The following is a 12,341-nucleotide window of genomic DNA, read 5'->3' on the forward strand; positions in this document are numbered from 1 at the left end:
TTGAACAAAAGCGGTTAATTCTTTATGATAAACATGACTTTAAATTTTTTTTTTTTTAAAAAAAATGCTCTTACTAATCAATTTATTTGAAGTTTTCTTAAGTTCAAGAACCAATTTTTAAATGAATTAAATCCTCTTTTTTTTTTCATATAGGTACTCTTATATTTGTCTTAATTTTTCAATTCTTAACTTATACCAATTTTCTCAACAATCAAAATAAAAAACAAAATATTAAATTAAAACATAAAATACCACAAAATTTCACAAAATTCCAAAATCAAAATCTCTTCTTGAAACATACCAAAATGATACATAATCAAATAAAAAAAATATCAACCTAAATCGTGTTGGTTCTTAGGAATTTAATATTTATTTTAGTTTTTAGATAGATTATCGAGCAAAATTCCAAAATCAAAATCTCTACACTTGTGCCCCACGCGCATTAATAAAGATAGTCTGCTAAGTGAGTATTACAGTGCTGCCTTGCAGCGCCGCAACACTCCATTTGATACGCGCACATGAAGAGACATTCCTTCCAATTTACTCTCTAAGGCAATTCATGAGGGGGTTTTCAACGTCGTAGCATTTTGGTATGTTTTGGTTGTTGAGAAAATTGTATTTTAACAAAAGCTGTTAATTCCTCGTGATAAACATGATTTTAAAAAAAATTAAAAAAAATGCTCTTACTAATCAATTTGTTTGAAGTTTTCTTAAGTTCAAGAACCAATTTTAAAATGAATTAAATCCTCATTTTTTTTCCATGTAAGTACTCTTATATTTATCTTAATTTTTCAATTCTTAGCATACACCAATTTTTTCAACATCCAAAATAAAAAACAAAATATTAAGTTAAAACATAAAATTTCACAAAATTCGAAAATCAAAATATCTTCTTGAAACATACCAAAACGATACATAATCAAATAAAAAAAATATCAACCTAAATCGTGTTGGTTCTTAGGAATTTAATATTTATTTTAGTTCACAGATAAGTTATCGAGCAAAAGAAGCCGACGAGACGTTTTAGATGTAATTCAAGCTTAAATGGAGCAATTAGCAAGTAACAAGAGGCAAAACGGTAAAATCGAGCAAGGGGAGGCACGAATTGTACAAGCTCTATAACACTTTGTGCCCCACGCGCATTAATAGAGACAGTCTGCTAGGCGAGTATTGCAGTGGTGCCTTGCAGCGCCGCAACACTCCATTTGATATGCGCACATGAAGAGACATTCCTTCTAATTTGCACTCCAAGGCACTTCATGAGGGGGTCTTCAACGTCGTAGCGTTTTGGTATATTTTGGTTGTTGAGAAAATTGTTGTAAGCTAATAATTAAAAAATTAAGAGAAATATGAGAGTACCTACATCTACGATAAATAGTCAAATGCTTTTTTTTTATTTGACTATTTATTGTTTTAATATGGTTTAAGAGGAGATTTTAATTTTAGAATTATGTGAAATTTATTGGTATTTTATGTTTTAACTTAAAATTTGGGTTTTTATTTTAGTTGTTGAGAAAATTGGTATAAGCTAAGAATTGAAAAATTAAGAGAAATATGAGAGTATCTACATGAAAAAACTGAGAATGTCTATATAATTTATTTTAAAATTGGTTCTTTTTTAACTTAAGAAAACTTCAAACAAATGGAACAGTATGAACATTTTTAAAATTTTTAATTTTTAAAGTCATTTTTGTCATGAGGAATTAATGGTTTTTGTTCAAATACTAATGATGAATCTATTTATGAACTTTTATTAAATTCAAGATATTTCTCAAATGTTTTGAAAGTTTAGGGGTATTTTTTAAACAAAACTTTAACGGTTTCCATCCAAAACTAACGTCAAGGCTATTTTTGAACTCTTTTTTAAAGTTTAAGAATATTTTTGAAACTTTAAAACTTCAAAGACGTTTTTGACATAACATGTAAAGTTTAGAGGTATTTTTTTTATAATTTCTTTATTTATATTATGTTTACATTAATGATATTTATTGCTTATTTTTATGTTATATAAATATTTCTATGATATAATGAAAATATTGATTGAACCTCTAATGTCTCTAATGTCTATATTAAATGAAAATGTTGAAATATTGATAGAAATTTCGATATTATGAAAATTTAAATAGGATGGTTTTAATAGATAAATAAAATTAAAATGAAATACGCGGCGGCAGATAAACGTGAGGAGATTGGGTGTAGCCAGTGGGACCCCACCTCTACGCTACTTTCCGACCAAATTTCATCCTACATTACACGTTAATTTCGGTGGGCCCATTGGACGGTGCAGATTTGTTTCCTCTCAACTATAAAATAAATATAAATTAATTATTAAATTTAAAATATACCGATCAACACCGCGCCTTGTTTAAAAAATGATTGTTTTTTAAATAAAAGAAAATGAACCAATTTATTTATAAAATATAACAAAATGTTATTGTCTATCCTTGATAGTCTATCGTAGTTTGATGAACAATGATATTTTGTTATACTTGAAAATATTTTCACCAATTGTACCATTTAAAAAAATCATTCTTTTAAAAAATCATGAAAAGAATATGATCTTTGGTCCTTAAATGTTAAGACTAAGTTGAAATCAAACTCAAAATTGAATGACTAAACATGTAGGCCTCGTTTTGTAACTATATAGTTTCTGAATTTTGCTTTTGAAAATTAAGTTATTTCATGTACATTTCTTACAATGATTTGCATCTTTCTTAATTACAATGGTTGAATTCTTAGTTAAATTCCAAAAACAAAAACAACTTTTTGAAAGCTACTTTTTTTAGTTCTCCAAATTTGGCTTAGTTTTTTAAGCTATCGGGGAAAATTAGATAACAAATAAAGAAATTTAGAGGCGGAAATAGTGTTCATAGGGTTAATTTTCGAGAACAAAAATTAAAAATAAAATAGTTACTAGACGAGGTTGTAATATTTTTGGATAAAAAATGTAACTTTTCCAAAAATTGTTATATTTCGTTGGTAATATTATTATTGATTTTTTTATATATATAAAAATGTTTTAAAACTACTTTTTAAATAGGAAATTTATAAAATTTTAGATAAAAATTAAGATATAGAACAATATGGTGTGGTTGTAACTTATGATGGTATGACTATCAAAATTTCTAGTATTTATTATTGTCATGTCATTTCAAATTTGAATTTCATCTCAGGACTTTCTATTTTAAAAGTACTTTTAAAACAAGAGTAAAAGCTCGAAGTATTTTTTTACACATATAATATAACCAGATAAATATTTAAGAAAAAAACTCTCAACATTTTCAGAGTATTTTCTTGCTTTTTTTTTTTTTTTTTTTAATTTTATATAAAATTTTATGTTAAATTATTAATTTAATTCTTCAACTTTGAATATATATCTTTTTTTAAAACGTAATTTTGTAGTTAATTGATTTTGACTCTTCAACCTAGTATAAATAGATCTTTTTAATAAAATTTTGAAACTACTAAAGAAAAAAAAATTAAAATATTTCTCTAAAGTTCGGAGATACTAATGTTAAAAAAATGGAAATGTTTTATATAAAATTAACAAAATTAAAGTTCAAATGATTGAGTCCATAATAACTTTAGGGCGTTTAATAAACAATCTGAAAACAAAAATTTATGAACAATGAAAATCGATGGCGAGTACCTAATCGAATTGATTAGATCATGCAGGAACAAGGTTCAAGTCTACCGGTCTGTTAGGATGCCTCAGCTGTATACATCACTGCACTTCCGCTTGACACCTATCATGATGATAAACGGCTCATCTCGTTGTGACCTTCTCTTGAATTCTCAAAACTTCTATTGCTCCATCCCCGCAGGGATAGAGAACCCATCGTTGTCTCGGCTGTGCTAGCGGAGGCTCTGGGGAAGTCGGAATAGGAGAGCACTCATCTTGTGGTGGGCTTACTCAGCAACTACCCCGATTGAATTATTTGGGCCCACTTGTTATCAATGGGATTAGGGATACTTCCAGCAAACAATATATCGAAGAGTTAGTGCCGGGTTAGCCGAAAATCAAAGTTTATCTGAAAACAATGGATTCAATAAAAACATAGTTATATTTCATGATTTCAAATATGTGTTTAGTAGCAGATTTACAAATTAAGTTCCAATTTAAACAAATTTTCAAAATATGATTGAAAATATATTTAGTTATTCACTGAATATTAGGTTGAATATAAATTAATACTAATTAATTTCTGAATTTATTTTATGCTAAAATTTTTTGTATAATTATTATTTTGTAATATCATATAATATATTATAATATATTATATATTTTAAATTTAACAAAAATAATTGAGTTTATAAGGTGAAATAGTATAATTGTTACTGCTTTTATCATTTTTAATATAAATTTCTACCTTTTAAATTTTGAATTCAAAATCTGAATACACCGAAAACATAAAAAAATTATTTTCCAAATTTGCATAGTTTGGATTACATAATCTAGAAACAGTTTTCGAAAATAAAATCTTGAAACAAGAAACATAAAACAGAATCTGAGTTGCTTATCAAATAGGAACGTTAGTTTTCTTTAAAAAAAAAAGAAAAAAGAAAAAAATTCAAATGATATAAATTCTATTATGATTTTAATTTCAACCATTAGAAAGCAATATTTCATAGTTTAATGGTGGCTTTCTTTTTGTAATATGCAAGAAAATTAAAATAATAATAATAATAAATAATAATAAATGGAAAGGGATAAGAATAAGATAAAGCGTGTGGGGAAGAGGTACACGTGCGAGGAATTGAATGAAGGTGGGTCCCACTTTATTAAAATCCAAGTTAAAAAGGACAAAGGACAACAATTTTTGACCAAAAAACTCAATCACACATTATTAAAGACAACCCTGCGTTACTACAACGCATGCTTTCTTTTCTACTTTTTTTTTTTTCTTGTTTCTCAACTTTATCAATTCTTTTAATCACTCTTTCCATTATTAAACATTTTATCATATAGTATTTCATATCTTTAACTTATAATTTATATTCAAATATACGAAGTATGTGTTTGGCTTAAATGTAAGAAAATTAGAGGGAGTGAAGTTCGTTCCTCGTTTACATGAGCTTTTAAATTTTGTTATGCACCATACGATTAAAAAAAATTCAATTTCACAACTTATAGTTTATTACAATATAGGTCTAAGACAAAATAATTCTCCAGAATTAAAGTTTTAACAAACCATAGGACTTAATTGCAATAGTTAATAAATTACAGGGATTAATTGTTCAAATTAAAAGTTTATGAATATGATTGTAACAAATCACAAAATTTAGAAGGTGACTATCTTAATGATCAAATTTAAAAATTGAAGAGTGCAATTGTAACAAATCTCAAACTTCTAGAGTTTTGTGTAATTTTTGTTATAATTCATTGTTCATACTCCTAAATAACTTGTGTAATTTTTGTTTTAATTCATTGTTTAGGACTTTGATATATTTAACTTAATCATACACTGCATGTATTTTTGTACAAAGGCATTTTGTATTCTCTTTTGGAATTTTTATTTAAGATTTAAAAGTCAATTTGTTAGGGAGACTTTATTATTGTTCTAAATTTGAACTAAATCTATAGAAAAAAAAGACAATAAAAATAAAGGAAATATTTAAAACGTCAAAGATGAAAATATCTCAATTTTACAAAAATATCGATAAGATGTCAATGCCAATAAAAATTCATGAAAAAATGATAAAACCAAAAAATAGATAAGTAAAAGTTTTACAATTTTTAAATAAATTAAAATACTTATTACTTGTAATATATTCACATTGGTGACTTTTATCTTAATATTTTACTGATAGTTTATTAGATAGAATGAAAATATCAATTTACCTTTTATATTATTTAAATTTATAAATATATGGAGTGTCAACCGAAATATCGACTAAAATTTAATATCCAAATTAGTTTATTTTTGGATACAAGTAAAAAACAAGCAATGTAGATGATTTTAAAATGGTATGGAGAGGAAGACATTAAATGCATTTTTATAACATTTCTCTCTATGTTTGTAAACTCAAAGAAAATAATACTTGTTTTCCATATTAGTAATATAATGGATAATAAGCCTTTTTTTCCCTATATATTCAATTTGTGAGTTGGATCTTTACAAGATTTGAATCCATTCATAAGTATGAACTTTTCGTATAATTAGTAAGTCAAGTGTCATTAGTGACGAATTCAGAAATTTGGTTGACAAGAAACTTTATATAATTTAATAAAAATAAATACAATGATTGAAATTGGAAGGTAAATTTACCCCTGGACTAGCTAGTAGTTTTGATACTATACTAGTTATATATATATATATAAATAAAGAGCATGAAGTTGAGCGAGAGTTCGAGCCTCCCTTGAACCCATACTAAATCCGTTTCTGTACCACATCATATTATGACATTTTGATAATCACATCTTCACAAATTTATTCACTTGTTGTTCTAATTTGAAATTCATCCTACAATTTCCTAGTACTTATCTATATATTCTATGTATAATTATTAAATTATTAATTTAGTTTAATCAACTTTAGTTTTTCTTTTCTTTTCTTTACCAAAGTGTCAAATCAATTTAAGATAAAAATGTAATGATAAAGGTATATATTTACCAAAATACATATAACTTAGTAGAGTGAGAATTCTTAACATTAATTTAATTTCATCTATTAATAATGACCATACTTTTCATGTGTCAACATTAATAATGAAATTCACTTCAGTTTAATGATGTCTCAAATTTAAACTCCTTTAACACCCAAGATTTCAATAATAATGATTTAGACTTTAATGTTGAATTCTTATATGTAATGATCTTGATAATAATTTTATAAGTAACGATATTTTAGTGAATTAACCAAAAAAAAAAAAGAGAAAAATAAATAATTAACAGAGACAAATTGAGATTAACTTGAAAATTATTAATTAGTTAAAAATCTTTGACCAAAAAATTAAAGATTTAAATCTTTGCATGTCGTTGACCTAAAAAAAGTTGAGATGCAATCGGTTAAATTACTAAATCTAAATCTCAATAGCTTGAAGAAAGTTAAATTTTAGTACATACAATAGTAAAGTTAGAATTTCATCATTGTTATGAACTAAAACACATATTTAGCATTATGAATCTAGTGTATATATATATATAAGGGCTATTAGGGGAGAATTTTTACATGCCTATTTTGTCTTTACAATTTTTCATAATTTATATTTTGTCATTTTATCATAACTATCTAGGTTCAGGTGGTTACATTCGAAGGAGTGTATTACTTCATGTATCGGCCAATGTGATCTAGATCATAAATATAAAATATCAAGATCCAATAGTGGATACATGTTTGAAAGGATAGTCATGTCATTTTTCCATTACAACTATTATCGGGTCAAGGGGTATATCTTTTCATGTATGAGTGTGATGCAAACCATTTGAAAAAACTCGATCTAACCGTAGAGATATGTTTGAACGAGCAACATGTTCTTTGTCATATTACAACTATTGAGGTTGAAGTGATATATGTCATATATGAGTATGATTTAGATCATTGATATAAAATATCAATATCTAATTGTGTAAATATGTTTGAAGGGATAATTACTTTTTATTTTTTATTTTTTAAAATTTCATAAATTCATATTTTGTCTTTTCTTTTATCTTTTTAATTATAATTTTTTAAACTTTGTTTTCTCTATTTACTAAAATGAATTATAAATGATGTACATATATGTAGGGCAAAATACATTTTTGGCCTCTAGAATTTGAATTAAGTTTCTATATATTCCTTGGGCTTCCAAGACCAATATTTTCTATCGGTCTACTTAGACATTGAGGTTTAAAAGTGACATAGGGCTTAAAGTTTGAAACTATTTCTAATTGATCTCTAGGTATAAAAAAATACATACCAACAAAATATAGTCAACATAAAACTTAGAAACAAAGTTCAAACTTGACCAATTAAAAATTAAATTCAAACTTCAATGACCAAAATGTGTCACTATTTAATCTAAATAACAAAAAATTAATTGAGTTGGAAAAGATGTGACTTTTGTACGAATGATTCAAATTTCACGTTTTATGATCCAAATTTAAAAAATAATGAAGAATAACTTTGTTTAATGTCGCAAATCTCTTGTACCATTTTTATTAGACGGGCGATATAGGCGTAAGAGAGTGAGGAGGAGTGCGAGTGCGAAGGATTGAGGGAGAATGAACCCCACCTAGGATAGTACTGCACTATGTATTGAATTAATAGTATGCCATCGTGATAAAAATGTTATTTTTATCGTGAAATTTATGTCATTTGTAAAAAAATAGAGAGAAGAAGGGAAAATTACCCTTTTAGTCCTCAAATTTTGAAGAATATGTGTGTTTCATTCCTTAATTTTAAAAATGTAACTTTTTAGTCCCTATGTTTATAAGAATAGATCCATTTGGTCCTAGGTTTTTAAAATGTACCTTTTTAATCCTCGAATTTTTAAAAATAGGTTTAAAAAGCCCTTTAAATAACTTTATACTATTATTTTGAATAGTTATATTACATTTCCAATTAGAAGAATAGCTTTTAAAAATTACATTCTTTCTAAAACTATTTTTTCTAATTTTAAAAATTATATAATTATTTTTAAAAAATCAAACGAAAAATATATCTTTTAAATTTATTTTTATAAATTTGGAGACTAAAAGATACCTTTAAAAAATTCAAAGATGAAATAAATCCATTTCAATAAATTTAGGATATATTTTTAAAATTCAGAGACTAAAAGGAGAAATGGTTCAAAATTTGGGGACTGACAAGTTAATTTTACCGAGAGAAGAATATTTCAATTTGATTGAGAAATTAGCAGAATTGGCTAAGCCACTGGGTCTAAGTTCCTTTCCCTTTCTCTTCTTTCTATATCTTCTGCCTTGGCCTCCGATTCTTGCCTACCACTTCTGACCTTTCTCTTATTCCATTCTTCTTCTTCCTCTTCTTCTTCTCCCTTTCCTTAAGTTTTCTCATCACCTTTCTCACATCCATCTCTTCTCCGATCGTCATGTCGTTCAGAGGCCTCCGACGGGTATCTTTATCTTCTTCCTTTTATGTTTTCCTTACTTTAACTCAACTGGGTCTCACCTTATTTCAATTTGGGTTTCTGGGTTTTCTTTCGATTTAATGCTAATTATGTTTATCTCAAGATTCTTAACCCCTGCTTCATCCTTCACAACTACCCATCAACTGAATCCCGCATTTTTGTGTATATTATGACCTCAATTTCTTTCTTTGTTCATTTCTGTTATGGGGTTTACTTTGTTTCTGCAAGAATGATGTCTTTTGTTCTTCTTTCCTTTATTTCTTGGAGGCATATTTCAAGAGACTAAGAGAGTACTGTGGATTTAGATGAAAAAAGTTGGATTAGAAAGATCATGTGCTTGATTTAAGGTTCATGTTATAACTCAGAAAGCTTTGATTTAAAGGGAAGAGGTTATGATCTTTACTGATCAGGTTTTGGAGGTGAAGGGTGGGGTATGTTAGGTATATGAGCTCTGATTTTGTGCCAGAGTGTATTGATGGACTTCTGTCTTCTTTGCTTGTTCTACAATTTCTTTTTAGGAACTTTTTCAATTCAGGATTATAAAATTAGAATCTATTGTTGGGGTTCTCAGATTAATCATGTTGTTCTGATCTTTAGTCAAATCCAACTTTTTGCAACAAGAAGAGAGCCCATTAATTGAATAATATTATAGATCTCATGGTTCAATTTAAAGGGCTTCTTCTGCTGCTTTATTTTGCTGACGATTTTTACTTTGTTGTCATCATTTCCTTTCAAATCTACTGATTTGGAAATCTCTACATGCTTTGCTCTTACTGTTATTTGTTCATGCTTCTTCCATGGACCTCTGTTTGATTGTTTTGACATTTGTGAATTTGCCTTGTAGCAAAACACTTTATCTGCAATGGGTGTGAATGAACACACCAAGAAAACATTTTCTGAACTGCAAAGAAAGAAAATGTATCGGTATGTAATCTTTAAGGTTGATGAAAAGAAACGAGAGGTGGTGGTTGACAAGATTGGTAGTCCTGCAGAGAGCTATGAAGATTTCACTGCTGCTCTGCCCGACAATGATTGTCGCTATGCCGTGTATGATTTTGATTTTGTGACATCCGACAACTGTCAGAAGAGCAAGATATTTTTCATAGCATGGTTAGCTTTCATCTATCATGAACTTAGTCTTATCTTTATTATTGCTATATCAATGTCTACTTGCTATATATTGTTCATTGAGTTGCCCTCACAATACAAAATTTTGGTACATACTAAGGTAAACATTAGCTATCCCGAAGTCATAGCATTTTGATCCTTTGACTACCATTTCTAAGCTCAACCCTTAGGGCTCTTGATGTTTTTGGTCAATTGCTCATTCGTGGAACTGAAGCATTCAAAAAGTGCTTTCTTAGACTTAGAATTTGATTGGTTTTGTTGTTAACTTTTGTTCGTCGATGCTTTTCTTGGATCTTCCTAAGGGTGTTTTTGTCATTTTCCACTCTGGTTGCCCGTTCCAGTCCAAAGTCTCAGTTCCTACAAATTCAACAAAGAAAAGTATCAACAAATAGAAATTATCAACAAAACCAGCCAAATTCTAAGCCTAAGAAAGCACTTTTGAGTGCTTTTTTTCATTTTTCCTCTGGGAACTCATCTAGTATACTTGCTAGTTTCATTAAATACCTTCTTCTGGTGCATATGCTTTATTCTCCACACTGGAGAAGTTGGAGTTCAGTTGTTAGAGCTCTGTATGCATCCTCTAATCTCGCTTAAGATCATAGTACATCAAAAGTTTTAGGCAAAATTTGAAAATCTTGTCGTATTTTGTCAGAATGATTGTCCCTTCTGTTTTTGATGATCAAATGCACTTGGTGAATGTCTTATTCCAAGAACCGTCTAAATTATGACCTTGATTAGAAAGAATAGTTTTAATCATGTCATATGAACGACTATTGCGGGGTGTCTTTTCTATCTTGATCTCACACTAGATTGTTGTGCTTCAGGTCTCCAGCTAGCTCACGAATCCGTGCTAAGATGCTCTATGCGACATCTAAAGACAACTTTCGGCACGAGCTCGATGGCATCCACTATGAAATTCAAGCTACTGACCCTGCAGAGATGGACCTGGAAGTGATCAGAGACCGTGCTCAATGAACATTATCAGTTTGTTTAATTTGTTGTTCCCTTGGGGATAAGCCAGCTTGTATTTTGAATGCTTATTAATTGGTTTATCCCTGCTTCGATATGTGTAAAACCGATCGCTGGAAAATGAAAACATTGCACAAAACCGTAAAATAAACTAACATCTGCAGAATGCTGATATATGGTGGATCGACATGATGTTGCTGTCTGGTTGCTATGACTGCTTCTCAGATGAAGATAAGTTTGTAATAGAAAAAGGCTTAGAATCTATCAAACCTTATTATCATTGGAAATTTGTTCTACGATGCATCTGCCTCAATGTCTGTGGTTCTTTCGTTCTGTCTTTAGAACTTGCATTTGCGCTGTATCGAACATAGCATGCTTTGTATTGTCTTTTCATGGACTGAGATTCAGCTCATCCTCAATGGCATCGGCCACAAACTAGTTTCTTCATTAACATATGCATTTATTAAATTTATATATATATATATATATTTTTTTTTAGCAAGGCCGAGAACAAATACCCCTCCTCCAAATTTAAAATACGGTAATGTCCTCATTGCCCAAAAAATTAAAATAAGTCATGTGATGGTCATAGAATGCGTTGTAAAGAAAATTTGAAAGAAAGCTAGCAAACCCCTAACAACGAGAAATATTTCATGAGGTGACTATCCTAAGATTTACGTTGACTCTAGTATATACGAAAGAGATAGAAGCATATTTTTCGGCGCAAAATTTGAAGGATAAGGAAGAGTACACCCCCAAATTTAGCGTTGTCGCCCGCATTGTATTGACGCATCCATCTTGCGGCGATCATTCTTCATCGGGTTGCAGTGATGGAATAAGATAAGTGCTGCTTTGCGTAACATTTCTGCAATCCAGCGCCTCGATCGTTGTAAGGAAAACAAAGAGAGGGTCAAATTATTTTAAACAAAATAAAAGGCATTTTTTTTTTTAGAAATAGAAGTGAAAAATGAAAAGATAGTAAAGTAAGGATAATTCGGAGTAGTGGAGAAAAGAGTTGAAGACTCGAGATTTTCCAAAACTTTGCGTCCCTGATAAATTGCAATCATCTGATAATGTAGGGACCACCTACTTCCTTCTTCATTTAAGGTTTCTTAATTCCATGGAGTCGACTTGGTGATACCAGTCTTCTCCATGGTATGCCTTTACTCGCTGCC

At 28.8% G+C, this 12,341-nt stretch overlaps 2 protein-coding genes across 2 annotated transcripts in view; one reads left to right on the top strand and one right to left on the bottom strand.

The window, feature by feature from the left end:
* The first annotated feature begins 8,835 nt into the window (after nucleotides 1-8,835).
* LOC120078087 (actin-depolymerizing factor) lies at nucleotides 8,836-11,479 on the top strand. The gene is made up of 3 exons (XM_039032299.1): nucleotides 8,836-9,054; nucleotides 9,914-10,179; nucleotides 11,022-11,479. The coding sequence occupies exons 1-3, from the start codon at nucleotides 9,031-9,033 to the stop codon at nucleotides 11,170-11,172; spliced, it is 441 nt and encodes a 146-aa protein (XP_038888227.1). The 5' UTR covers nucleotides 8,836-9,030; the 3' UTR covers nucleotides 11,173-11,479.
* Nucleotides 11,247-12,341, bottom strand: part of LOC120078040 (probable inorganic phosphate transporter 1-7) — a 2,781-nt gene continuing 1,686 nt past the window's right edge. Inside the window, exon 2 of the mRNA XM_039032226.1 lies at nucleotides 11,247-11,279. Within this exon, the coding sequence (XP_038888154.1) occupies nucleotides 11,247-11,279 (33 nt within the window). The remainder of the gene's footprint in view (nucleotides 11,280-12,341) is intronic.

This window comes from Benincasa hispida, chromosome 5 (assembly GCF_009727055.1).
Source record: "Benincasa hispida cultivar B227 chromosome 5, ASM972705v1, whole genome shotgun sequence".
NCBI lineage: Eukaryota > Viridiplantae > Streptophyta > Magnoliopsida > Cucurbitales > Cucurbitaceae > Benincasa > Benincasa hispida.

Bases quoted from the DNA above. Each gene is read 5' to 3' on its own strand.
- LOC120078087 (XM_039032299.1), top strand. From the start codon at position 9,031: ATGTCGTTCAGAGGCCTCCGACGG. The intron at 9,055-9,913 runs GTATCTTTATCT...TTTGCCTTGTAG, and splicing joins CGTTCAGAGGCCTCCGACGG to CAAAACACTTTATCTGCAAT. The intron at 10,180-11,021 runs GTTAGCTTTCAT...GTTGTGCTTCAG, and splicing joins AAGATATTTTTCATAGCATG to GTCTCCAGCTAGCTCACGAA.